The sequence below is a fragment of the Piliocolobus tephrosceles genome, chromosome 1, assembly GCF_002776525.5.
Source record: "Piliocolobus tephrosceles isolate RC106 chromosome 1, ASM277652v3, whole genome shotgun sequence".
Classification (NCBI taxonomy): domain Eukaryota; kingdom Metazoa; phylum Chordata; class Mammalia; order Primates; family Cercopithecidae; genus Piliocolobus; species Piliocolobus tephrosceles.
Window position 1 is genome coordinate 191668568 of NC_045434.1, and position 22549 is coordinate 191691116.

The window sequence follows — 22549 nt, forward strand, 5'->3', positions numbered from 1 at the left end:
CTAGAAGTAATAACGAGTAATCATACGCTTTGTCCTGGAAGTGTTCTAATATTTTTACATGATTTGAACCACCCAGTACTGTATGCACATTTTTATTCTCATTTTTTAAAAAGTATGTTAGGCCGAGCGTGGTGGCTCAAGCCTGTAATCCCAGCATTTTGGGAGGCGGAGACGGGCAGATCACGAGGTCAGGAGATCGAGACCATCCTGGCTAAGATGGTGAAACCCCGTCTCTACTAAAAAAAATACAAAAAACTAGCCAGGTGAGGTGGCAGGCGCCTTGAGTCCCAGCTACTCGGGAGGCTGAGGCAGGAGAATGGCGTGAACCCGGGAGGCGGAGCTTGCAGTGAGCTGAGGTCACGCCACTGCACTCCAGCTTGGGCGACAGAGCGAGACTCCGTCTCAAAAAAAGAAAAAAGTATGTTAGTCCATTTCATGTTGCTATAAAGGAATATAGGAGACTGGGCAGTTTATAACAAAAAGAGGTTTATTTGTCTCAGTTTTGCAGAACCGTACAGGAAGTAAGGTTCAGCATCTGCTGAGGCCTCAGGACACTTTTACTCATGGCAGAAGGCACAGTGGGAGCACATGTATCACATGGTCAGAGAGGGAGCTGGAGAGAGAAGAGGTTCCAGGCACTTTTAAACAGCCAGCTGTTGTGTGAATTAATGGAGTGAGAACTCACTCATTACCATGGGGAGGGTATCAAATAATTCATGAGGGATCGGCCCCCATGACCCAGACACTACACACTAGGCTCACCTCCAACCTTGGAAGTCACATTTCAGATGAGATTTGGAGGGGACAAACATCCAAGCTATATCAAAGTATAATATCCTTTCCCCACTCCCCTCCCCCCACCAGAGGATAACTTTACATTAAAAAAAATTTACTTCTTTTTGGCTGGCCGTGATGGCTCATGCCTGTAATCGTAGCACTTTGGGAGGCCCGGGTGGGAGGATCACTTGAGCCTGGGAGTTGGAGAACAGCTGGGGCAACATAGCAAGACCCCAATATCTATTAAAAAAATAAAAGCCTAAGAGTTTAGTTTTCGTAGGAGCTCAGTGAATGGTATGATGCTATTCAAAATTGAATTTAATTATTTCCTTCAGTTCCTGTACTGTGTTCTGTTTCTATGGATGATATCTCCATTTGTGGCATACTAGGAGCTATCCTAGATTTCTGCCTCCTGTTCCTGCCTACAGTAGTTCCGAGATTATACCTATGTTGCTTTATTTGATAGGCTCATGTTTCTTGCCTGGAGATGTTCAGTAGTCTTCTCACTGGCTTTCCTGCATCTCCCCTTTTGTTCTTTGTGGCAATTGTCTGTGCCGCTGCCAAATTGATGTTTTTGAAGATACAGTCTCCTTATGTCTCACCCTTTTGCACACATGCTCGCGTGTGTACGCTCTTGTGTATGTTTTCTTTCCTATTGCTTTTGGGATAACTTCTAAGCTCCTCATTATGGCATAGGAGGCCTTTCATGTTTTTTTTTTTTAAATATATATTTTTATTTTAAATTTATTATTAGTTTTAGAGATGAGGGTCTCACTGTGCTGCCCAGGCTGGACTTGAACTCCTGGGCTCAGGCAGTCCCTTCCCCCTTGTGTAGCTGGCACTACAGGCACATGCCATTGCACGCCCAGCTGCCTTTTGTGTTTTGGCCCAGCTTGCCTCTCCGGTCCTTACTGGCGCTCCATTTTGGCTATACTAAAGTATTTGTAGCTTCGTGAATACCCATCCTTTTTTTGTAGTTTGTGCGGTTCCTCAGCGTACTAGTGATATTTTTATTTATGTAGTTTTCTCCACTTGGAATCCCCTACCTTCCTCATTCACCTAGCCTTTTCCTCATCTTTCAAGCTTCAACTAATGTATCTTCATCTCTGATAAACATTCTCCTTTACTCCCACGTTTCTCCAAGTTTGGGTGCCTGCCTTTAATGCCATTATTGTATGTTGTATACATCTCATTGAAGCTTTTAGCTTCCTGTATTGAGTTTAATATTTGCTTTTTCCCTTACCATCCGGTGCTAGGAAGTTGTTTCAATAAAGAGATTCTTGGCAGGGCATGGTGACTCATGCCTGTAATCCTAGCACTTTGGGAAGCCAAAGTAAGAGGATGGCGTGAGCCTAGGAGTTCAAGAATAGCTACGGCAGCATAGTGTGAGACCCTTGTCTCTATTTAAAAAAAAAAAAAAAAAAAAAAAAATTCTTGGGCTTAAGTCCTGACCTACTGAATCAGAATTCTCAGTGATAAGACACAGTTCATGTATTTTGTTTTTAATATTCAATTTGTTCTTATCATTTTTGAGGTGGAGTTTCACTCTTGTCGCCCAGGCTGGAGTGCATTGGCATAATCTCGGCTTGCTGCAACCTGTGCCTTCCAGGTTCAAGCGATTCTCCTGCATCAGCCTCCCGAGTAGCTGGGATTACAGGTCCCTGCTGCCATGCCTGGCTAATTTTTTGTATTTTTAGTAGAGAGGGGGTTTCGCCATGTTGGGCAGGCGAGTCTCAAACTCCTGACCTCAGGTGATCTGCCTGCCTCGGCCTCCCAAAGTGCTGGGATTACAGGCGTGAGCCACTGTACCCGGCCTAATTTATTATTTTTAGAGATAGGGTCTCACTATGTTGCCCAAGCTGGTCTCAAACTCCTGGCCTCAAGGGATCCTACTGCCTTTACTTCCTCATGTTCTGGGATTACAAATGTGAGCCACTGTGTCTGGCTAGATAGATAGATAGATACATTTTTTTCCTCCTATATTATAGTTATGAGTTTGTAAAAAAATTTTTATTTATTATTTATTTTTTTGAGATGAAGTCTCGCTCTGCCGCCTAGGCTGGAGTGCAGTGGCGTGATCTCTGCTCACTGCAACCTCCGTTTCCTGGGTTCAAGCAATTCTCCTGCCTCAGCCTCCTGAGTAGCTGGGACTATAGGCGCCCGCCACCATGCCTGGCTCATTATTTTGTATTTTTAGTAGAGACAAGGTTTCACCATGTTGGCCAGGATGGTCTTGATTTTTTGACCTCATGATCTGCCCGCCTTGGCCTCCCAAAGTGCTGGGATTACAGGCGTGAGCCACTGGACCTGGCATGGGTTTTTTTTTAATTTCTCGTGAGATAGAGTCTTGCTCTGTCGCCCAGGCTGGAGCACAGTGGCAGCATCTCAGCTCTCTGGCTCACTGCACCCTCTGCCCCCTGGGTTGAAGCAGTTCTCCTGCCACAGCCTCCCAGGTAGCTGGAATTACAAGTGTGCCACCATGCCTGGCTAATTTTTGTATTTTTAGTAGAGACGGAGTTTTACCATGTCGACCAGGCTGGTCTTGAACGCCTGACCTCAGGTGATTAGCCTGCCTCAGCCTCCCAAACTGTTGAGATTACAGGCGTGAGCCACTGGGCCCAGTCTAACATATTTTTTTATATACACTCATCTATAGTCTACGTTATAGAGTCCTTACACATACATACATTTTTCTGTGTTTAAAAAGTTTTAGCCTGGGTAGGCCAGGTGCAGTGACTCACGTCTGTAATCCCAACACTTTGGGAGGCCAACGTGGTGGATCACGAGGTCAGGAGATTGAGACCATCCTGGCTAACACGGTGAAACCCCATCTCTACTAAAAATACAAAAAAATTAACGGCTTGGTGGCAGGCGCCTATAGTCCCAGCTACTCGGGAGGCTGAGTCAGGAGAATGGCGTGAACCTGGGAGGCGGAGGGAGCTTGCAGTGAGCCGAGATCGTGCCCCTCCAGCCTGGGCAACAGAGCGAGATTCCGTCTCAAAAAATTTTTTTTTAGCCTGAGTAACAGGGAGACCTCATCTCTATAAGAAAATTAAAAAGTCAGCCAGGCATGGTGGCATATCTGTAGTCCCAGCTACTCAGGCAGCTGAGGTGGGAGGACCACTTGAACCTGGCAGGTCAAGGCTGCCGTGAGCCATGTTTGTGACATTGCATTCCAGCCTGGTTGACAGAGTGAGGCATTGTCTCAAAAAGAGAAAAGGGAAAAAAATATATGTGTGTGTGTGTGTGTGTGTGTGTATATATATATATAATTTTAAATCATTTTAAATAGCTATATAAATTCTCTCAATAAGTATATGCTTTAATAATTACTGCTATGTTTAGACTGGTTCCCTCTTTTCCTATTACAGTACCAGGTTAAAGATCTTTGTTAACAAATCTATGCCCATATTTCTCATGATTAGCTTAGGTAAAATTCCTAGAAGTGGAATTACCAGATCAAAGGGCATGAATATTAATCAAACCCATATTACATATTGTCAGATGTCCAGAAAAGTCAAATAAAGCAAGGTAAAGTTGTGTTTGTTTGTGTGCGTGTTTTAAAGAAGGGTAAGAATCATCTTAAAGAACCTAGCTGCAGCAGTACTGTTTCTGCTATTTTACCACTTGTATGACTAAGGGCAGTTTCTCACATTATAAATATTTGTATGTAATGCCTGTGTCATATTTTTGATACTGTGCTAGATGCTCAAGGGATTATTTTTAGGGAGATAAGACAAATCACCATAGCACTGTTAATAAGGTACGGTTTGGTACTTGGCGGGTGTTACTTCAGATGTTAAGGAGAGTGTAGAAAGTCGTGTCTAGCATGGTTTTTGAACAGTAGTCTGCATTTCTGCAATGCCTAGTGCATTGCAAAGGGAGAGCGAATCAACTAGAGAAGTAATCTCAGGTTAAAGTTTTCCCCTTTGTTTAAGTAATTTCTACACCCTCAGTTCATGGAGACTAACACTGTAGGCGTGCCTGGTAGCTGATGCTTCTCCTCTGAACATCTCTCTCTCTCTTTTTTAATCTTTAGCTTTAAAGATCATCTGCGTTTTCTTCTGAAATAAAAGATATCCACCCATTTGGCCATATTTATTTATTCTTTAGCAGTTGAAGTATTAAATGATGGCAATTTTTTTTTTTTTTTTTAGACGGAGTCTCACTCTGTTGCCCAGGCTGAAGTGCAGTGGCACCATCTCGGCTCACTGCAACTTCCGCCTCCCAGGTTCATGCCATTCTCCTGCCTCAGCCTCCTGAGAAGCCGGGACTACAGGCCCCTGCCACCACGCCCGGCTAATTTTTTTGTATATTTTAGTAGAGATGGGGTTTCACCGTGTTAGCCAGGATGGTCTCCTGACCTCCTGAACGTGTTAGCCAAGATCATCTCCTGACCTCATGATCTGCCCGCCTCGGCCTCCCAAAGTGCTGGGATTACAGGCATGAGCCACCGCGCCCAGCCCTGAATGATGCCAGGTTTTATTTTAAATCCTGAATAATCTTATATTCCTTCTTTTTTTTTTTGAGACTGAATCGTGCTTTGTCACCTGGGCTGGAGCGCAGTGGTGCAATCTTGGCTGCCTCCCCGTTTCAAGCAATTCTCCTACCTCAGCCTCCTGAGTAGCCGGGAATACAGGCGCCTGCCACCATGCCCAGCTAATTTTTTGTATTTTTAGTAGAGGCAAGGTTTCACCATGTTGGCCAGGCTGGTCTCAAACTCCTGACCTCAAGTGATTCGCTTGCCTCGGCCTCCAAGTGCTGGGAGGCATGAGCAACTGCACCCAGCCTATATTCATTATGTTTTAGATGTTTAGCTTTCTCATGGGGAAATAGATACCCAGGCCTAAACCTTTTCACTGTCCACCTGCTAGTCTTGGAAAAGAATTTTAATGAAGTGTTGCCGATACTTAGACAGTTTCTGTCATGTCAGCAGAGAAATATCAACAGTAGTGATTGTAAAGTGGCTAGTCTTAAAATCCAAGTGTTACAATCTTTGATCTACTGCTCAGTTTATTTCAATCTGATCTATATTATTTTCTAGCTCTTCTTGTTTATTGCTGAATAGTCGATGCATGGTTTTTCTTTGTAGGATGTTGTGGCTTCATAAAGAGTGAAAAATCTCACACTGAAGATTGTCTTTTAGTTTCTTCTGACCATAACCCCTTGTTTAAGTCTTGTGTACAGTACACTGGTTGGTATCTGTTCTCAGCACAAAAAACTATGTGAAGCCAGTGTTCAGGGAAGAAACCACAACCATGGTAATCAACAGTATCTTTACCTTCTCTCATATGGTTATCTGACTCATCAATTACTCTTATCTTCGTCTAAAATGGGGCAGTCAATCATACTCTTCTTCTTCATCATAGCCATCATACAACTGCCCTTGTGCTGAACCACCACATTAATGTATTTTAGGCCTGGTCTTGATGTAAGTTCTTTGCCTTGTGTGGTTTTTCCTGCCCTTCGTGTCCTCTTGAGTGTAGCTCCAAAGACCTAAACATGTCCTCATGTATAGCCAGGATCTTTATAGCATTCTTCTAAACAGAACGTTGAGTGGCTCCCCATTGGAGAGCTCGAGGCCCCAGAGCTCTCCGAATACCTGCCTCCCCTGCTGTCCAATACCATTTTTAGCTGTGTGCCCTGACTAGGGAGCAGGATGTTTGCCTGAACATACTTTTTGTAGAGATGAGAGTCTTGCTGTGCTGCCCAAACTGATCTTGAACTCCTGGCCTCACCTCAAAAGTACTGGCCTCGAAAGTACTGGCCATGTAGAGGTGTGAGCCACCCTGTCCAGTCTGCTCTTGCCTTTGATGACAATAAGAACAAGTGGTAAAAGGCATAAGGAGCTGAATTTGGGCCGGGCACAGTGGCTCACACCTGTAATCCCAGCACTTTGGGAGGCCGAGGCAGGCGGATCATGAGGTCGGAGTTTGAGACCAGCCTGGCTAACATGGTGAAACCCCGTCTTTACTAAAAATACAAAAAATTAGCCAGGTGCAGTGGCACGTGCCCATAGTCCCAGCTACTCAGGAGACTGAGGTAGGAGAATTGCTTGAACCCGGGAAGCAGAGGTTGCAGTGAGCCAAGGTAGTGCCACTGCATTTCAGCCTGGGCAACAGAGTGAGACTGTCTCAAAAAAAAAAAGCTGAGTTTGAATACTATTTCAGATCTTTATCAGTTATGTGATTTTGGACAAGTAATTTCTGTAAACCTTGGTTTCCTCATATATAAAATGGAATATTGTCTGTTTTGCAGCACAGTTTCTGGTGTTTAGTGTCGTTGTTATTGACAGTTAATAAATGATACAAACATTCATTGATAACATCATGCAGTAGGTTTTGCAGCCATTTATACCATAAGAGGTTTTTGGGTTTTTTTTTCCCCTCCAGTAATTAGGAAAGAATGATTTATCTATATTTTGTTTAAGGACTGTAATAACTTCTTGCTTTGCTTTTCTTTTCTGTTTTTTTTTTTTTTTTGAGACGGAGCTTCACTCTTGTTGCCCAGGCTGGAGTGCAGTGGTGCGATCTCGGTTCTCTACAACCTCTGCCTGCCAGGTTCGAGCAGTTATCCTGCCTCAGCCTCCTGAGTAGCTGGGATTACAGGTGCATGCCACCACGCCTGGTTAATTTTGTATATTTTATTTTTTTTTTGGAGACAGAGTCTTGCCCTGTTGCCCAGGCTGGAGTGCAGAGACGCGATCTCGACTCACTGCAAGCTCCGCCTCCTGGGTTCACGCCATTCTCTTTTTTTTTTTTTTGAGATGGAGTCTTGCTCTGTTGCCCGGGCTAGAGTGCAGTGGCCGGATCTCAGCTCACTGCGAGCTCCGCCTCCCGGGTTTACGCCATTCTCCTGCCTCAGCCTCTGGAGTAGCTGGGACTACAGGCGCCCGCCACCTCGCCCGGCTAGTTTTTTTGTGTTTTTAGTAGAGACGGGGTTTCACCGTGTTAGCCTGGATGGTCTCGATCTCCTGACCTCGTGATCCGCCCGTCTCGGCCTCCCAAAGTGCTGGGATTACAGGCTTGAGCCACCGTGCCCGGCCTTATGCCATTCTCTTGCCTCAGCCTCCCGAGTAGCTGGGACTACAGGCGTCCGCCACCATGCCCAGCTAATTTTTTGTATTTTCAGTAGAGATGGGGTTTCACCGTGTTAGCCAGGATGGTCTCAATCTCCTGACTTCATGATCTGCCCGCCTCGGTCTCCCAAAGTGCTGGGATTACAGGTGTGAGCCACCGCGCCTGGCCTAATTTTGTATTTTTAGTAGAGATGGGGTTTCTCCATGTTGGTCAGGCTGGTCTCAACCTCCTGACCTCAGGTGATCTGCCTGTCTCGACCTTCCAGAGTGCTGGGATTACAGATGTGAGCCACTGCGCCCCATCAACTTCTTGCTTTGCTTACAAAATGGGAATAACAGTACCTGTGTTTTCGGGGTAGTTGTGACTTTTTTTTTCTTTTTAGACAGAGTCTTGTTTTGTCACCCAGGCTGGAGTGCAGTGGTGCAGTCTCTGCTCACTGTACCCTCTGCCTCTTGGGCTCAAGTGATTCTTGTACCTCAGCCTCCCAAGTAGCTGGGATTACAGGCACGCGCCATCATGCCCGGCTGATTTTTGTATTTTTAGTAGAGACAGGATTTTCTCATGTTGCCCAGGCTGGTCGCAGGCTCAAGGGACCCACTTATCTCAGCCTTCTGTGTAGTTATGACTATTAAAAGAGATGATGAAGTGTATAAAGTATTTATACGATCAGGACCAGACACAAAGTAAGTCTTAGTAATAGTAGTTGTTATTAATACAGATATGTCGTGTGCAGAAGATGCTGTAGAATAGACTTACTAGGTTTTTTTTCCCTTTGATGATTAAATTCAAATTAGATTAATTCTTATATTCTCTTTCCTTTTCTCATTGTTCAAGTTTCTTCTCTTTGCCTGCCATTTTCTCACTGGTATCTCTTTTCCATAATGGTTCTTGGCATCAACTATTCTGATTATATTGTTCTGATCTCTTTTAGTGAAACGGAACCATTATGATCTAGGTTTCTGTATGCAAAAAATCCTTGAGAACAAAAGTAGGTGTGGAGATGAATAGCCTATCTTTATGAGGAAATAATCTAGGAGAGGCAGTTTTATTATTAAAGTATGAAAATCTACTCTAGTTAACAAAAATTCAGGGTATTTAATGAAAGAACACTAAGGACTCTCTGAATCCCAGAGCAAGAAATATATACGTGTGCTTCCTGAATACTTGGAGGCTTTCTGTTTTTTTTAGGGGCACAGTAGTCCATTGTCTCTGCTTCTTTCAGCACATTTCTTTCTCCATGTTGACTGCTACCTTTTGCTTATACATCAGTTAGCCGCCACACCGGGTAATTTTTGGTAGAGATGGGGTTTCACCGTGTTGGCCATGCTGGTCTTCAACTGGTAATCTCGGGTGATCCGTCCACCTCGGCCTCCCAAAGTTCTGTGATTACAGGTGTGAGCCTGTAAATTTGTTTTAATATAGACATTTTCAGTGTGATTTAATGAACTCCCCAACTCAGTGATACTTTTGTAACTGAGTTTGCTTTCTGTAATCAAGCAACAGACAACTAGTCAAATCGGCTCCAGTAAAGGGATGTTCATTGTAAAGACACACTGAGAAGTTCAGGACAAGAATGCCAGCAAAGCAAGTACAAGAACTGAACCAGAATGCTAGCAAAACCTGTGTTGTTTTTAGTGGTTTTATTCCAGAATGCATGGTCTAACATAGTGTTTGCTTTATTCTGTTTGAGATTCAGTGTTCAATAATACCTGCTTGAAAAATTAATAAATTGTAATTATTCAAATAATTGATATTTCTATTTGGATCATTAACTTCTTACAATTCAGAATTCCTTTGTGCCCACGTCTGTTTAAATTTATTTTCTGTGGCTGGGTGCAGTGGCTAATACCTGTTATCCCAGCACCTTAGAAGGCGGGAGGATTGCTTGAGGTCAGGAATTCGAAACCAGCCTAGACAACATAGTGAGACCTTGTCTCTACAAAAAAATAAAAAACAATTAGTTGGGTATGGTGGTGTGTGTCTGTAGTCCTGGCTATTTGGGAGGCTGAGATGGGAGTTTGAGGCTATAGTGAGCTGTCATTGCGCCACTGCATTCCAGCCTAGGTAACAGAGCCAGACCCTGTCTCAAAAAAATAAAATAGGCTGGGCGTGGTGGCTAACACCTGTAAGCCCAGAACTTTGGGAGGCCGTGCTGGAGGATCACTCGGGCTCAGGGCTTTGAGACCTGCCAGGGCAACATGGTGAAACCCCATCTTCTACAAAAAATACGAAAATTAGCTGGACATGGTGGCACGTACCTGTAGCCCCACCTGCTCAGGAGGCTGAGGTAGGAGGATCACTTGAGCTTGGGAGGTGGAGTTTGCGGTGAACCTAGATCCCATCACTGCGTCCAGCCCAGTCAACAGAGCCAGACTCCATCTCAAAAAAAAAAAAAAAAAAAAAATCAGTAAGGTTGTCTTCTAAAATTCCTTTATTTCTTGGCTTGATAACCAATATGGTCTCCTAATTCTCTTCCTAACCCTCTACTTAGATTTCCGTCTTTTATTTCTACTAGTCTACACTGTAGTCATGGAAAATAACGTTTTTTTTTTTTTTTGTATGTTTTTTTAGAGACAGGGTTCAAGCGATTCTCCTGCCTCAGTCTCCCGAGTAGCTGAGACTACAGGCGTGTGCCATCACGCCCAGCTAATTTTTGTATTTTTAGTAGAGACGGAGTTTTGCCATGTTGGCCAGGCTGGTCTTTAACTTCTGATCTCAGGAGATCCGCCTGCCTTGGCCTCCCAAAGTGCTAGGATTACAGGTGTGAGCCACCATGCTCAGCACACTTTATTTTATTTTTGAAACAGGGTCTCCCTCTGTGGCCCAGGCAGGAGTGTAGTGGCGTGATCTTGGCTCATTGCAACCTCCATCTCCAGGGCTCAAGCAGTCCTGCTTTAGCCTCACGAGTAGCTGGGAATACAGGCACATGCCAAAAGATTTGTAAAGTGATGCTTTTAATTTTTCAGTTTCCAGAATGTGGTAATATAGTTCCAGGTTTATCTATTTGATCAAAAACCTTAAAAAAAAAAAAAAAAAAAAAGACAGGATCCCACTCTTGCCCAGGCTGGAGTGCAGTGGCATGCTCATGGCTCACTGCAGCTTCAAATTGCTATGTTGCCCATGCTGGAGTGTGACATCTGTTTACAGGCACAGTCGTAGTACACTGCAGCCTTGAACTCTTGGGCTCAAGCAGTCCTCCTACCTGAGCTTCCTGAATAGCTGAAACTACAGGTGCACGAGACTGCATCCAGCTATCTGTTTTGATTTTAGAATGTCCTATGTGGTAAAATACCAACTCAGTGTGCTAAATTATGGTTCTGGTTAGGGCAGAATCCATGTTCAAAAAAGAATGCAGGTATTGAGAATTACAGAAGAAAGTTCTGGGATCTGGAAATGGGAAGAAACTCAGAAGCACAGATTATGTGTATGGATGATAGCCTTGGGTGGGATGAAGAATGGAATATAGAGTTAGGTTAGGCACTAAAGTTGTCAGCTCACTTCACCTCTTTAGTAAGGGGAGTGGGAGATGCCTTTATTGGGAGGAGCAGCAGCAGAGAAAGCCTGGGTTGGGATGAGGAAGTTACACATTTTTGGCAAGTGACCCAAAGAGAAAAGTAGGAAATGGTTTTGTGAAACCAGAGGAGATAGATAAGGTCAATCAGTTGAAAGGGGGTGTGAGGCGGGGGCTGGGTGGGGGGACATCGAGGGGAGATATTTTGCAAAAGCAAAAAAGGAATTAGTAAATAGTACTAGAAATTAGGGCCTGGTGCAGTGGCTTATGCCTGTAATCCCAGCACTTAGGGAGGCTGGCACTTAGGGAGGTGGGTCGGTCATGTGAGATCAGGAGTTCGAGACCAGCCTGACCAACATGGTGAAACCTCGTCTCTACTAAAAATACACAAAAATTAGCCAGGTGTGGTGTGGCATGCGCTTGTAGTCCCAGCTACTTGGGAGGCTGCAGCAGGAGAATCACTTGAACCAGGGAGGCGGAGGTTGCAGTGAGCCAAGATCACGCCACTGTACTCCAGCCTGGGCGACAGAGCAAAAGTCTCAAAAAACAAAACAAAACATTAACCTGACACTCAAATAGATTTCTAGAGAAAAGGGAAGTGTAGAAGAAACTTGAAAGGCTTATTCTACCTTGATGGGAGCATTTACTCTAACTATAATCGACAGCTAGCTTTTCTCGTTTATCATGGAAAATACTTCACTTTTCTAAAATATTTCTTACAAATATTTCTTACAGTGCCTTCATTCTTTGGTTTCTCTTGATTCCTGAACATCTTTTTCTGAGTATTTTGTTTCCTAGGAAGAATTTTGTCTGGAGAGTCTGCCCTGTGCCTGTGATTGTACAAAATACAGTTCCCAGTATAAATATATAAGTTCCCAAATAGTTAACAACTTTTGTGAGCAAATGACTTGGTTTATCTCATGTAGTCAACGAGGGTGAATGGTTTAAAGTGGAGTTTCTGCACTAATGAAACTCTCAGAAATTGAGCCTCCTTTCTCAACAATTGACTATAAGAGGTAGGGCAGGAAGGTGGTATACAGGGATAGGGAAAGAGTATGGTTCTTGTATAAATGAGGCAGAGGGGAGATACCTTGAAAGAGGGGAGGGTGAGTAGAGAGAAAAAGAGAGGGAGAGAGGAGACCAGGCAGAGAGAGAGGACCAGGGGAGACAGGGAGAGAGAGTGCATACATCAAGAGAGCATAGATAAATGGTGAAAGAGAATGGTGGCAGGAAGATAGTGTAGAAAGGAATGGAAAATGCTACAAGGGCAGGATGAGCAAGTTTTGAAGGTAGGGGAAGAGATAGTGAAAAGCAAAGGCAAGACCAAGAGAGCACATTCATCAAAACCCACAGCAGAAACTGACAGCAGTTTTATCTAGTAAAATAATAGAATACTGGAGGTGGAAACTTCCTTTGACTGCCAGAGGGCAGCTTGGTGGTACAGAAAGGGCCTTGAACTTTAAATTGGAAGACTTGGATTTAGATCCTGGCAGTGCCATTTAAGTGGTCTGAGCCTTAGTTTCCTCCTGTGCTCTTCCCTACTTAACAATGGTTGGAGAAGGCATTTCTCAGAGGATGAGTTTCCTAATCTCTAAAATGGGAGTAATCACTGTGAGATTGTTGTGATGGCTACATAAATATGCACAGCACATACTTTTTTTCTTATTCTTCCTAGTTAGTTTCCTTGGGACATATAAATAGAATTTTCAGTATTTCTGGTTGAAACTATAGTTGTAGATTTTGGATTTCCAAGAAATGCCTAGCTCTATTTTTGCATTTGATTTACATGCTTTGTCAATGTTAATGCTGGCCTAAAGGTTTATCATTTCATATAACATTTGTAGAGTTCCCAACGAACATCCTGTCTTCATCCTCCCTACACTCCTTTATTTTCATTATATACAGTTTAGGAGTCTATTTACTGTGCTCATCTAAATAATGTAAATACTGTGTAAGATGATCATAGCTCCTATTTCAGGGCCTTTTTGAAACACAACAATATTATAAGCCTTGTCTGTCTCTTTGTGCTCATGTAACTAACTGAATTTTACTCTGAGTTTTATAAATTTCAGTGTTTAGTGAGCATTCCCAATCTTTTGTATCTTAGTGATACAGTGTATCTCATTTGTAGCATAGTATTGGCTGTGGGTTTTAAAAATATGTGATTGAAAACAATAATGCAACTGTATCTTTATGCAGTGTTAGTTCTGACAGTTAAGATTCTTAGGTGATGTAATGTATAGGCAGCTAGGCGGCATGTTAATTAAATTCTTTTTTTTTTTTTTTTTTCCGGAGCCTGTCTTACCCAGGCTGGAGTGTAGTAGCTTGATTTCTGCTCACTGGAGCCTCGACTGCCCGGGTGCAGGCTATCTTCCCACCTCAGCCTCAGCCTCTGGAGTAGCTGGGACCATAGGTGTGCACCACTATGCCCGGCTATTTTATTTTTATTTTTAAAAGTTTTATTTGTAGAGATGGAGTACTTTATTGCCCAGACTGGTCTTGAACTCGTGAGCTTTAGTGATCTTGCCTCAAATAAAATTCTTAAACTGATTCTCTTAACTGTATTCTGGCTCATGTTCTCCATACTCTTCTCTCATTGCTTGGCCCTAACTTGACCCTCTTTACGTTTATCCAGTGGTAGAAATTGTAAACTGACATTGGAAGGTAGTGGAGATCAGAGGGAGGAGTTTAAGAGAAACTCCTGCTTCAGGTAGTCAACATTGTTGTTGTTGTTGTTTTTTTTTTTTGGAGACAGAATCTCACTCTGTCGCCCAGGCTGGAGTGCAATGGCGTGGTGTTGGCTCACCGCAACCTCCGCCTCCTGCCTTCAAGTGATTGTCCCACCTCAACCTCCTGGGATTACAGGTGTCTGCCACCATGCCCGGCTAATTTTTGTGTTTTTTTGTAGATATCACCATGTTGGCCAGGTTGATCTCGAACTCCTGACCTCAAGTGATCCTCCCGCCTTGGCCTCCCAAAATGCTGGGATTATAGACTTGAGCCACCGCATCCAGCCTTTTTTTTTTTTTTTTTTGAAAAAGGATCTCGTTCTGTTACCTAGATTGGAGTGCAGTGGTGCGATCACGACTCACTGCAGCCTCTAGCTCCTGGGCTTACGTGATCCTCCCACCTCAGCCTCCTGAGTATCTGGGTGTGTGCCACCACAGCCCAACTAATTTTTATATTTTTTGTAGAGAGGGCAATTTTGCCATGTTCCCCAGGCTGGGAGCCTACGTCTTTAATAAATAAAGGAATGTACTCTTGAATCCCTTGCCCAGGGATGGTTAGTGACTCTAGCCTCAGGCAGCAGAGACAGCTTGCTGCTTATAACAGAGAAAACCAATAAACTAGTTGAATTATAACTGTTTTGAATAATCTATTTCACACATCATCCTTGATGTTGTCACCTTGTAGGAATGACTTTGGAGATAGATAGGTAAATGGAAGCCTACAGAGATTGTTATGCTGTAGGTAGGATTACATTTAGCAGTGAGTAAGGTTTGGAGGGATTCTTGTGACACGTTATTTTCTCCCCCTGGATATGAGGTTTGGGGAACCCCAGGGATCTCCCAATATGGAGAAATATTGGGATACTTCATTATAGGGTTTGCATCTCCCCCTTTCCTGAGGTTTACCAAAGAGAAATAGTGGATTGGATCAAATGCACTCCCTAATTTAACTTAACTATTCACAATTGGGGAGGAGCCATGATCTTTTGACTCATTAGGTCACATAGTCATCTTGAAGACATCGTTGCTCTTCAGCATGTTGGTCTTTACTTATTAAATTAAAAAGTATGAAAAATAGCTAACATAATTCTCGTGATGGAATTTGCTTTTTCATTTATTTGGATTTTGTGCTTTTCATGTTTTGAAAATAAAAGGGAATGGGAGGGGAGAAAGTAGGAGTCATTGCTGAACCCTGATGCTTAAAGGTAGGTGAATGTTTAATCTCCGTCGCTTGATCATTGCTATTGTCTTTGCCAATGTCTGAAAGTAAGCATAGAATAAATTTTCAGTTGTGTGTAATGTGTATGTAAAATTCAAGATGCTGACTTGAAGATTTTTCCTTCTCTATTCTAAACAATAGGTGCGTTCCATGGATGAACTGAATCATGATTTTCAAGCACTTGCTCTGGAGGGAAGAGCGATGGGAGAGGTAAGTGAACTGGTGTGTCAGAAAAGTGGGTTGTTTTTAAGGGAAGGTTGGAGTTGTCTTTGATCAAATGTGTCCAAATCTAGTCTTCAGAAATATGTGCTTGCTTCTCCTTGTTGCCATTCTCATGATAGGGACAGGATGCTGGAGAATTTTGCCAAAACTATGTCGTTAAAAGAAGAATGTTAACCATAACCTAATGTCTTAAAAGCAAAACAAAGTAGCCAAAATGTGAGCACAAATTATTGAATATTAATGTCAGCTATAAATTGAGTCATTAAAAGCTTAAGAAGTATTTTAATTTTATATGCATTAAATTAAAGGCCAACCTTTGCCTCATTTTCCAGTGGCTAGGTTCCCCCCGCCACCCCCCCACCCCCCCACCCCCCCCAGGCAATGGCAAAGGGAGTCTTAGATTGGCTTACTAATCAGAAAATGTCAGTAACCTATTTTTAGAGTAGTGCCTTTTTTGAGGAAGTTGTTTAGAGCTCCATTGTGAAAGGGAAGTTGTTAGGTTTCTGGTGGAGGAATTACAGAAGGTAGAGACCTGAGCTAGTCATACCTTACAGGAAATCCAGAAATAAGAATTTTGTTTTGATTGTAATGTTTAAAATTTGCAGAAACGAAATTTACTTTTATCCATTACATCAATAGAGAAGGTTGCCATAAGTCTTAAAAAGGAAGGGGAGTATAGATATTAACATGTAGCCAACTACTGGCTATTCTAGCTGTGACAATAAGCATGTATTGATGACAAAGATAGAATATACAGTTTGAATTAACTACTTAAAATACCACAGGCCCACAAGTGGTATTTGTTGTGGCTTTCTTGTTCTGGAAAGTAACATTAGGTTTTCTCTTCCATTTCATTTTTTGTGTATCTAACATTTGATAGCTCCTACGTTGATTTTAATGTTTCACAAGAGGGAGAATTACTTTATTCTACGGTCCTCATTTATACCATTTATTAGATACATTTGTTCTTTGGTTTAGCAAATATTTGATCCCTAGGCACTGTGCTAGGTTCTGAGGTCAAAATTAGGATAATTACACTTCTGAGTTTGAAGCAAATATTCCTTGATTACCTTTGTGGTTAGGCAGTGAATAGTTAAAAATTGTTGATGTCTAAACTGAGATTCTTGCTTTCTTTGTTATAAGATTTTGTTTCTAACTTTCTGGATCGTCTTGTGGCCACAGAGTCCAGTGTCCTATCATCTTGAGTTCATAGATTTTTGGTCTGTTTTCCTCCTAGAACTTTAGGAGATGATTGGGAGATGTCCTTGTATTTCCTGTGCCTGTCACTGGCACAATGCAAATCAATAAACCCTGTATGGTTTAGAAAGTCTAAAAGACTTTGTCACTAAGTTTTTGGAGCAGATTTGAACAGAAAGTTAACGTATTTGTTGGATATTAAGCATAGACAGAGAAACTATGTTTATTGTCTTTCTTACACCTATAATTCTAACCTGGTGTATTCCACCAAAAATCCAATTCCAGGTTGTTTTTCTTTCTTTTTTGAATTTTTTATAAAAATAGAAACAGTCTCACTATGTTGTCCAGACTGGTCTTGGGCTCAAGTGATCCTTCTGCCTTGGCCTCCCAAAGTGTTGAGATTACAGGCATGGGCCACTGTGTCCAGCCTGTTTTTCTTTTTAAAAAATTAATGATACAAAATAAGAATAATGCCCTGTTATTGTTTTGTGAGCAACAGTTTATAATCACTGAATGCTTAGAGGGTAAAGTTTTTTTAAATGACAAGTTGACAGTGTTAAATTCTGTTTTATCATTTTTTTTCTTCTTCCAGAAACGCCTTTTTTTTTTTTTTTGATATATGTGTATAATTCCTTGGGCATATGTTAATAACAAAACAGTATATTCCATCAGTAATGCTGTGTCATTCTTCCTTTCCCCACTATTCACAAGTAATAGTAACAACTACCATTTGTCAACCATAGGTAGATGCTAAGGGGTTCTTATGCATTATCTGATTAATAACTCTGTGAGGACAGTTCTATTATCTGGATAAGGAAAAAGACCAAGAGAGACAAAATAATTTGCCCAGGGTAGCACATCTAGTAAGTGATAGAATTCTTCCCTGGCTTCCTTCTGCCGCAAAGCTTGTGCCCTTATTAGGGTAAATGAAGTTAATATCTGTAAAATAATTGAGAGATTAAACATTTCCTAAATGTGGAGTGAGGTTTCTTTATTCAAGGAATTCTGTTTTTAGCTAGTTGAGGAAACAATGAATATACATATAAACAGAAAGAGCAAATTTTTTTCTGTGTATGGTTGGCGTTCAGAGAAGGAGGGATCATTATTGACAGGACTATTTAGACTTTAATGGAGGAGGAGACATATTCCTTAAAAAGCATCTTCTAGTTTAGGCTTTGGATAGGTACAGATTAAGAGAATTTTTTTGCAGCAACATGAGAATAGCACAAAAGAAAAAATGAAAATAAACTTTTTCTTTTCTTTTCTTTTTTTAAAGAGACAGAGTCTCACTTTGTTGCCTAGGCTAGAGTGCAGTGGCACAATGTCGGCTCACTGTAACCTCTGCCTCCCAGGTTGAAGCAGTTCTCCTGCCTCAGCCTCCCGAGTAGCTTGGGACTACAGGCGCATGCTGCCATGCCCGGCTAATTTTTTTTTTGTATTTTAGTAGGAGCAGGGTTTCATTGTGTTGCCCAGGCTGGTCTTGAACTCCTGAGCTCAGGCAGTCCGCCTGCGTCGGCCTCCCAAAGTGCTAGGATTACAGGTGTGAGCCACCGTGCCTGGCAGAAAATAAGCTTTTATAATAAAAAAGAACAGCTTCTAATTAACTTCATTAAATTTTCTTCCTTTTTAGCAATAAAATATCTCTGAGAGGGAGTGTGTATAAATACAGTATTTACTGGCCAGGAGCGGTGGCTCACATCTGGAATGCCAGCACTTTGGGAGGCCGAGGTGGGCAGATCACCTGAGGTCAGGAGTTCGAGACCAGCCTGGCCAACATAGTGAAACCCTATCTATACTAAAAATACAAAAATAAGCTGAGTGTGATGGTGTGCGCCTGTAGTCCCAGCTGCTTGGGAGACTGAGGCAGGAGAATCACTTGAACCCAGAAGGTAGAGGTTGCACTGAGCCCAGATAGTGCCACCGCACTCCAGCCTGGACGACAGAGTGAGACTCTGTCTCAAAGAAAAAAAAAAAAGGACAAAAAACAAACCAGTATTTACCCATATAAACACTAGACGTAAATTGCATGACTTTTAAGCCAGGCACAGTATCTTCGTTTCAGTTACTTTTTTTTTTTTGTGGCTGTGTGGGCACCTATGCGCGTGTGCATCTGTGTGAGTCTAGGGTAAACGCTAGTTATGTAAAGAATGTATGGAGTCTTTAGAATTCAAATAGAATTGGTTCCCTTTGAAGTAATTGATTTCTAGTAGTTACAGTTAGTGCTGGTTGGCTCTTGTTACTTTTTTTTCTTCAAAGCCACTGTTGGCCTCTTGGTGTCACTTTGAAAGGTTTAGAGTATTTCTTAGAAGAAATCTTGCTAAGAAGTGACTACTTAAAATATCCCTCTCCAAGCTGTTCTTAGCTGAGGGACTCATAGTACAAGTGCTTTATGTGCCTCCTATTCTACAAAGCTAATATAAAAAAGAAAATAGGAAAATATGTTAGGATCAGGGCCACAAATTATTTAAAAATGTTTTTGTCTGCTTTCCTTGTTAGTCCCTTTCATTTGGCTTAAAGCCCTGAAAAGTTTAAAGGCACATACTTTAGCAGATTTTATTTACATATCAAGAGATCAGTCCGTTAATCAAGGATTCTAGAAAAGGATGTTTGTAGTACAGAGGAAGGCTCACTGACCTTGGGCTTCTGGGCTCTATTTCTAAATTGGTTTGATTTATGATCTTGCATAACCTGTTTGCTCTACCTGTAGGTTGGCAGCATTGTTACTGTTCATGACCTAGAAAAGGATGGATTTTTAAAAAAGAGAAGATGTAGTTGGAAAGTACTTTGAGAGTTTGACAGAAAGGTACTTTGTTCGCACAATTGGTTTTTTAACTTTTAAAAATCAAGGACCTTTTCCCTTAAGATTCCTTTTGTTTTTTTTTTTGTTTTTTTTTTTGAGACGAAGTCTTGCTCTGTGCCCAGGCTGGGGTGCAGTGGCCGGATCTCAGCTCACTGCAAGGCCCGCCTCCCGGGTTCACACCATTCTCCTGCCTCAGCCTCCCAAGTAGCTGGGACTACAGGCGCCCGCCACCTCGCCCGGCTAGTTTTTTTTTGTATTTTTTAGTAGAGACGGGGTTTCACCGTGTTAGCCAGGATGGTCTTGATCTCCTGACCTCGTGATCCGCCCGTCTCGGCCTCCCAAAGTGCTGGGATTACAGGCTTGAGCCACCGCGCCCGGCCTCCCTTAAGATTCTTTAATGTTTTATGTGTAGTAAACTTAACAACTTCCAGGGAAGTTAAAATAGTAGTGAATACTAGCTTATTTCTACGACAAATGAATTGTATTTAGATATGTGACTCTTCATCTTTGTCTTAGAAAGCTGAAGCATAGAAAAACATACCCTTGATTATAACAAGTTTGTAAACCTGGCAAAGGAAATCTAGAAAGTGCTTATGTATATAGAGTGATAACGAATCCTACCTTCTTCACAGGAATTAGGATAACTTGAGATGTATTTAAATTGTAGCTTTATATTCTCATTAGACATTATATAGTACTTGATCCATAGGTGTGGGATAGCAGAATGGCAGAGGGAGGAATTTGATAGTGATTTGGGTGAGCTTTAATCCAAAGAAAGGCAAAATTTGGTGGGCTAGAAGTAGCATTGGATTGGGCCAGAACTCTGACGCCACAACTTCTTAGAGCTGAGATTCAAACATTTATCTTCTTTGGACTTACTTTTTTCTACCCGTAAGATAAAGATGTTGAACTAGATAATTTCCCAGGACCTTTTCAGATCTAAGATTCTGAGAGCTTGCCCTTGTTTCTCTCTTTAAGAAGATAGAAAAGAGGAATTGTTCTGGCTTTTTTAGGATATACTAGAGAGTGTCTAAAATATATCCTTTTAGATTGACTTTCCCCCTGTGATTTAGAGATTTTGTAACTTTTCATTGGGTTTTTTTTTTTTTTTTTTTTTTTTGGGAGACGGAGTCTGGCTCTGTCACCAGGTTGGAGTGCAGTGGCGCAGTCTTGGCTCACTGCAAACTCCACCTCCTGGGTTCAAGCAGTTCTCCTGCCTCAGCCTCCTGAGTGGCTGGTGCGTGCCACCACACGTCCAGCTAATTTTTGTATTTTAGGTACACAGGGTTTCACCACGTTGGCCAGGATGGTCTCTATCTCTTGACCTTGTGATCTGTCTGCCTCGGCCTCCCAGAGTGCTGTGATTACAGGCGTGAGCCACCGCGCCTGGTCTCATTGGGTTCTTTAAAGTGACTTATTCACTGTCTGCAGCTGCCCAGGACATTTAAGTGTCCATAAGAGTTTGTGGGATGGTAATACTGGAGTCAGGGCAAGTATTAGCCTGACTCTAGTATGGAGACTAACTCTGTTCAGTTTTTTTCCACATCTTTCCATTATGGCAAACAGTGTCTCAATAGAATTGGAGGCTTTTGAATAGCTAAAAGTACTTCTAGAATCCACAGCTTTGGGAGGCCTACCTTGACAATGGCTGTTCCTTGCAATTAGGATGCCATAAAAGCAGCGTAGTTGACTCCAAAATGGATTGAATTTTGGGAAGATGTCTGTCAGCAAAATCAAGTAGACTTTCTTGCTGAAGGGATGAAAAATTAATAATGCCTTGAGGTATATTAATATAAAAATATCTGACCAAGCAGTGTAATTAATTCCCCTTTTTCCTCAAAATGTAGCTTTTTTTTTTGAGATGGAGTCTCACTCTGTCGCCCACGCTGGAGTGCAGTGGTGCGATCTCAGCTCACTGCAACCTCGATCTCCTGGGTTCAAGCAGTTCTCCTGCCTCAGCCTCCCAAGTAGCTGGGACTATAGGTGTGTGCCACCATGCCCAGCTAATTTTTGTATTTTTTTTTTTTTTTTAGTAGAGACAGGGTTTCACTATGTTGGCCAGGCTGGTTTCGAACTCCTGACTTCCAGTGATCCACCTGCCTTGGCCTCCCAAAGTGCTGGGATTACAGGCATGAGCCACTGCGTCTGACCAAAATGTAACTTTCAAGTACAATAGTAATAGTAAAAACACCCTAGTTCCCCTTAACTTTTTGGGCAATTTTTTTTTTGACATCTTGCTCTTAAAAGGAAATGTTTATTTTGGAAGAAACAGCTAGCCACACCAAGTGGCCTGGAGGAAGAAGATCTTGGTAAATGGCCTATATTAGGTTAATGACTGCTAGAGGTAAAGTGACCTTTTTATCAGTATTGTTTGAGGAAGCTCCTGGGACCCAAAATAATAATTTTTGGATTGGGATCGGGCACTTTGAGAAACAAGATAGGAGAAGGTGTTTTCTAACCCTGGAAATGTGGTCATGTCTGACATTTTGAACGTGGTTCCCAGGTCAGTCCTGACTTTGAGACCAAAGCACAAACCCCACCCATTCTTCTGTCTGTCTTCTGACCTGCCCTGGGAAGACCAGGAACCTACTACTGTGTGTAGATGTTAAGCTGTCTTGGAATGTTTGAATGCAGCATATCATACGTTTGCAGCAGAAGATCCACATGCTGCTTACTTTGTCTTCATTAAATTTCTTCCCTTTCATCAACCTCCTTTGACTCTTTTATCCATATTAACATGCTTTATTGGAGGGAAGACTATAATAAACAGTAACACTTTTCAATATAATGATCTATATGATATCATTATTCATATGATTCTCCCAATAGGTTTTTGAGAGGTATTATTCCCATTTTTTTTAGATGAGCAGAATGAGCCCTAAGGTTAAATGACTCCAGCTAAGTTCTTAGGTGTCAAGATGGGGATTATCTTCAAATTCTGTTTTTTTTTCTAGGCTCAGAAGTAATAATAGCTACAAAATATTGAGTGTATACAATTTTCACAGAACTTTGCTA

General features: G+C 42.1%; 1 protein-coding gene across 23 annotated transcripts in view; it reads left to right on the forward strand.

Annotated features, from left to right (window-relative positions):
* Positions 1-22549, forward strand: part of PUM1 (pumilio RNA binding family member 1) — a 143105-nt gene that overhangs the window by 25142 nt on the left and 95414 nt on the right. For all 23 annotated transcript variants that reach the window (XM_023219388.2, XM_023219390.2, XM_023219401.2 and 20 more), the window contains one exon: positions 15457-15525. In XM_023219388.2, coding sequence (XP_023075156.1) covers positions 15457-15525 — 69 coding nt within the window. The remainder of the gene's footprint in view (positions 1-15456; positions 15526-22549) is intronic.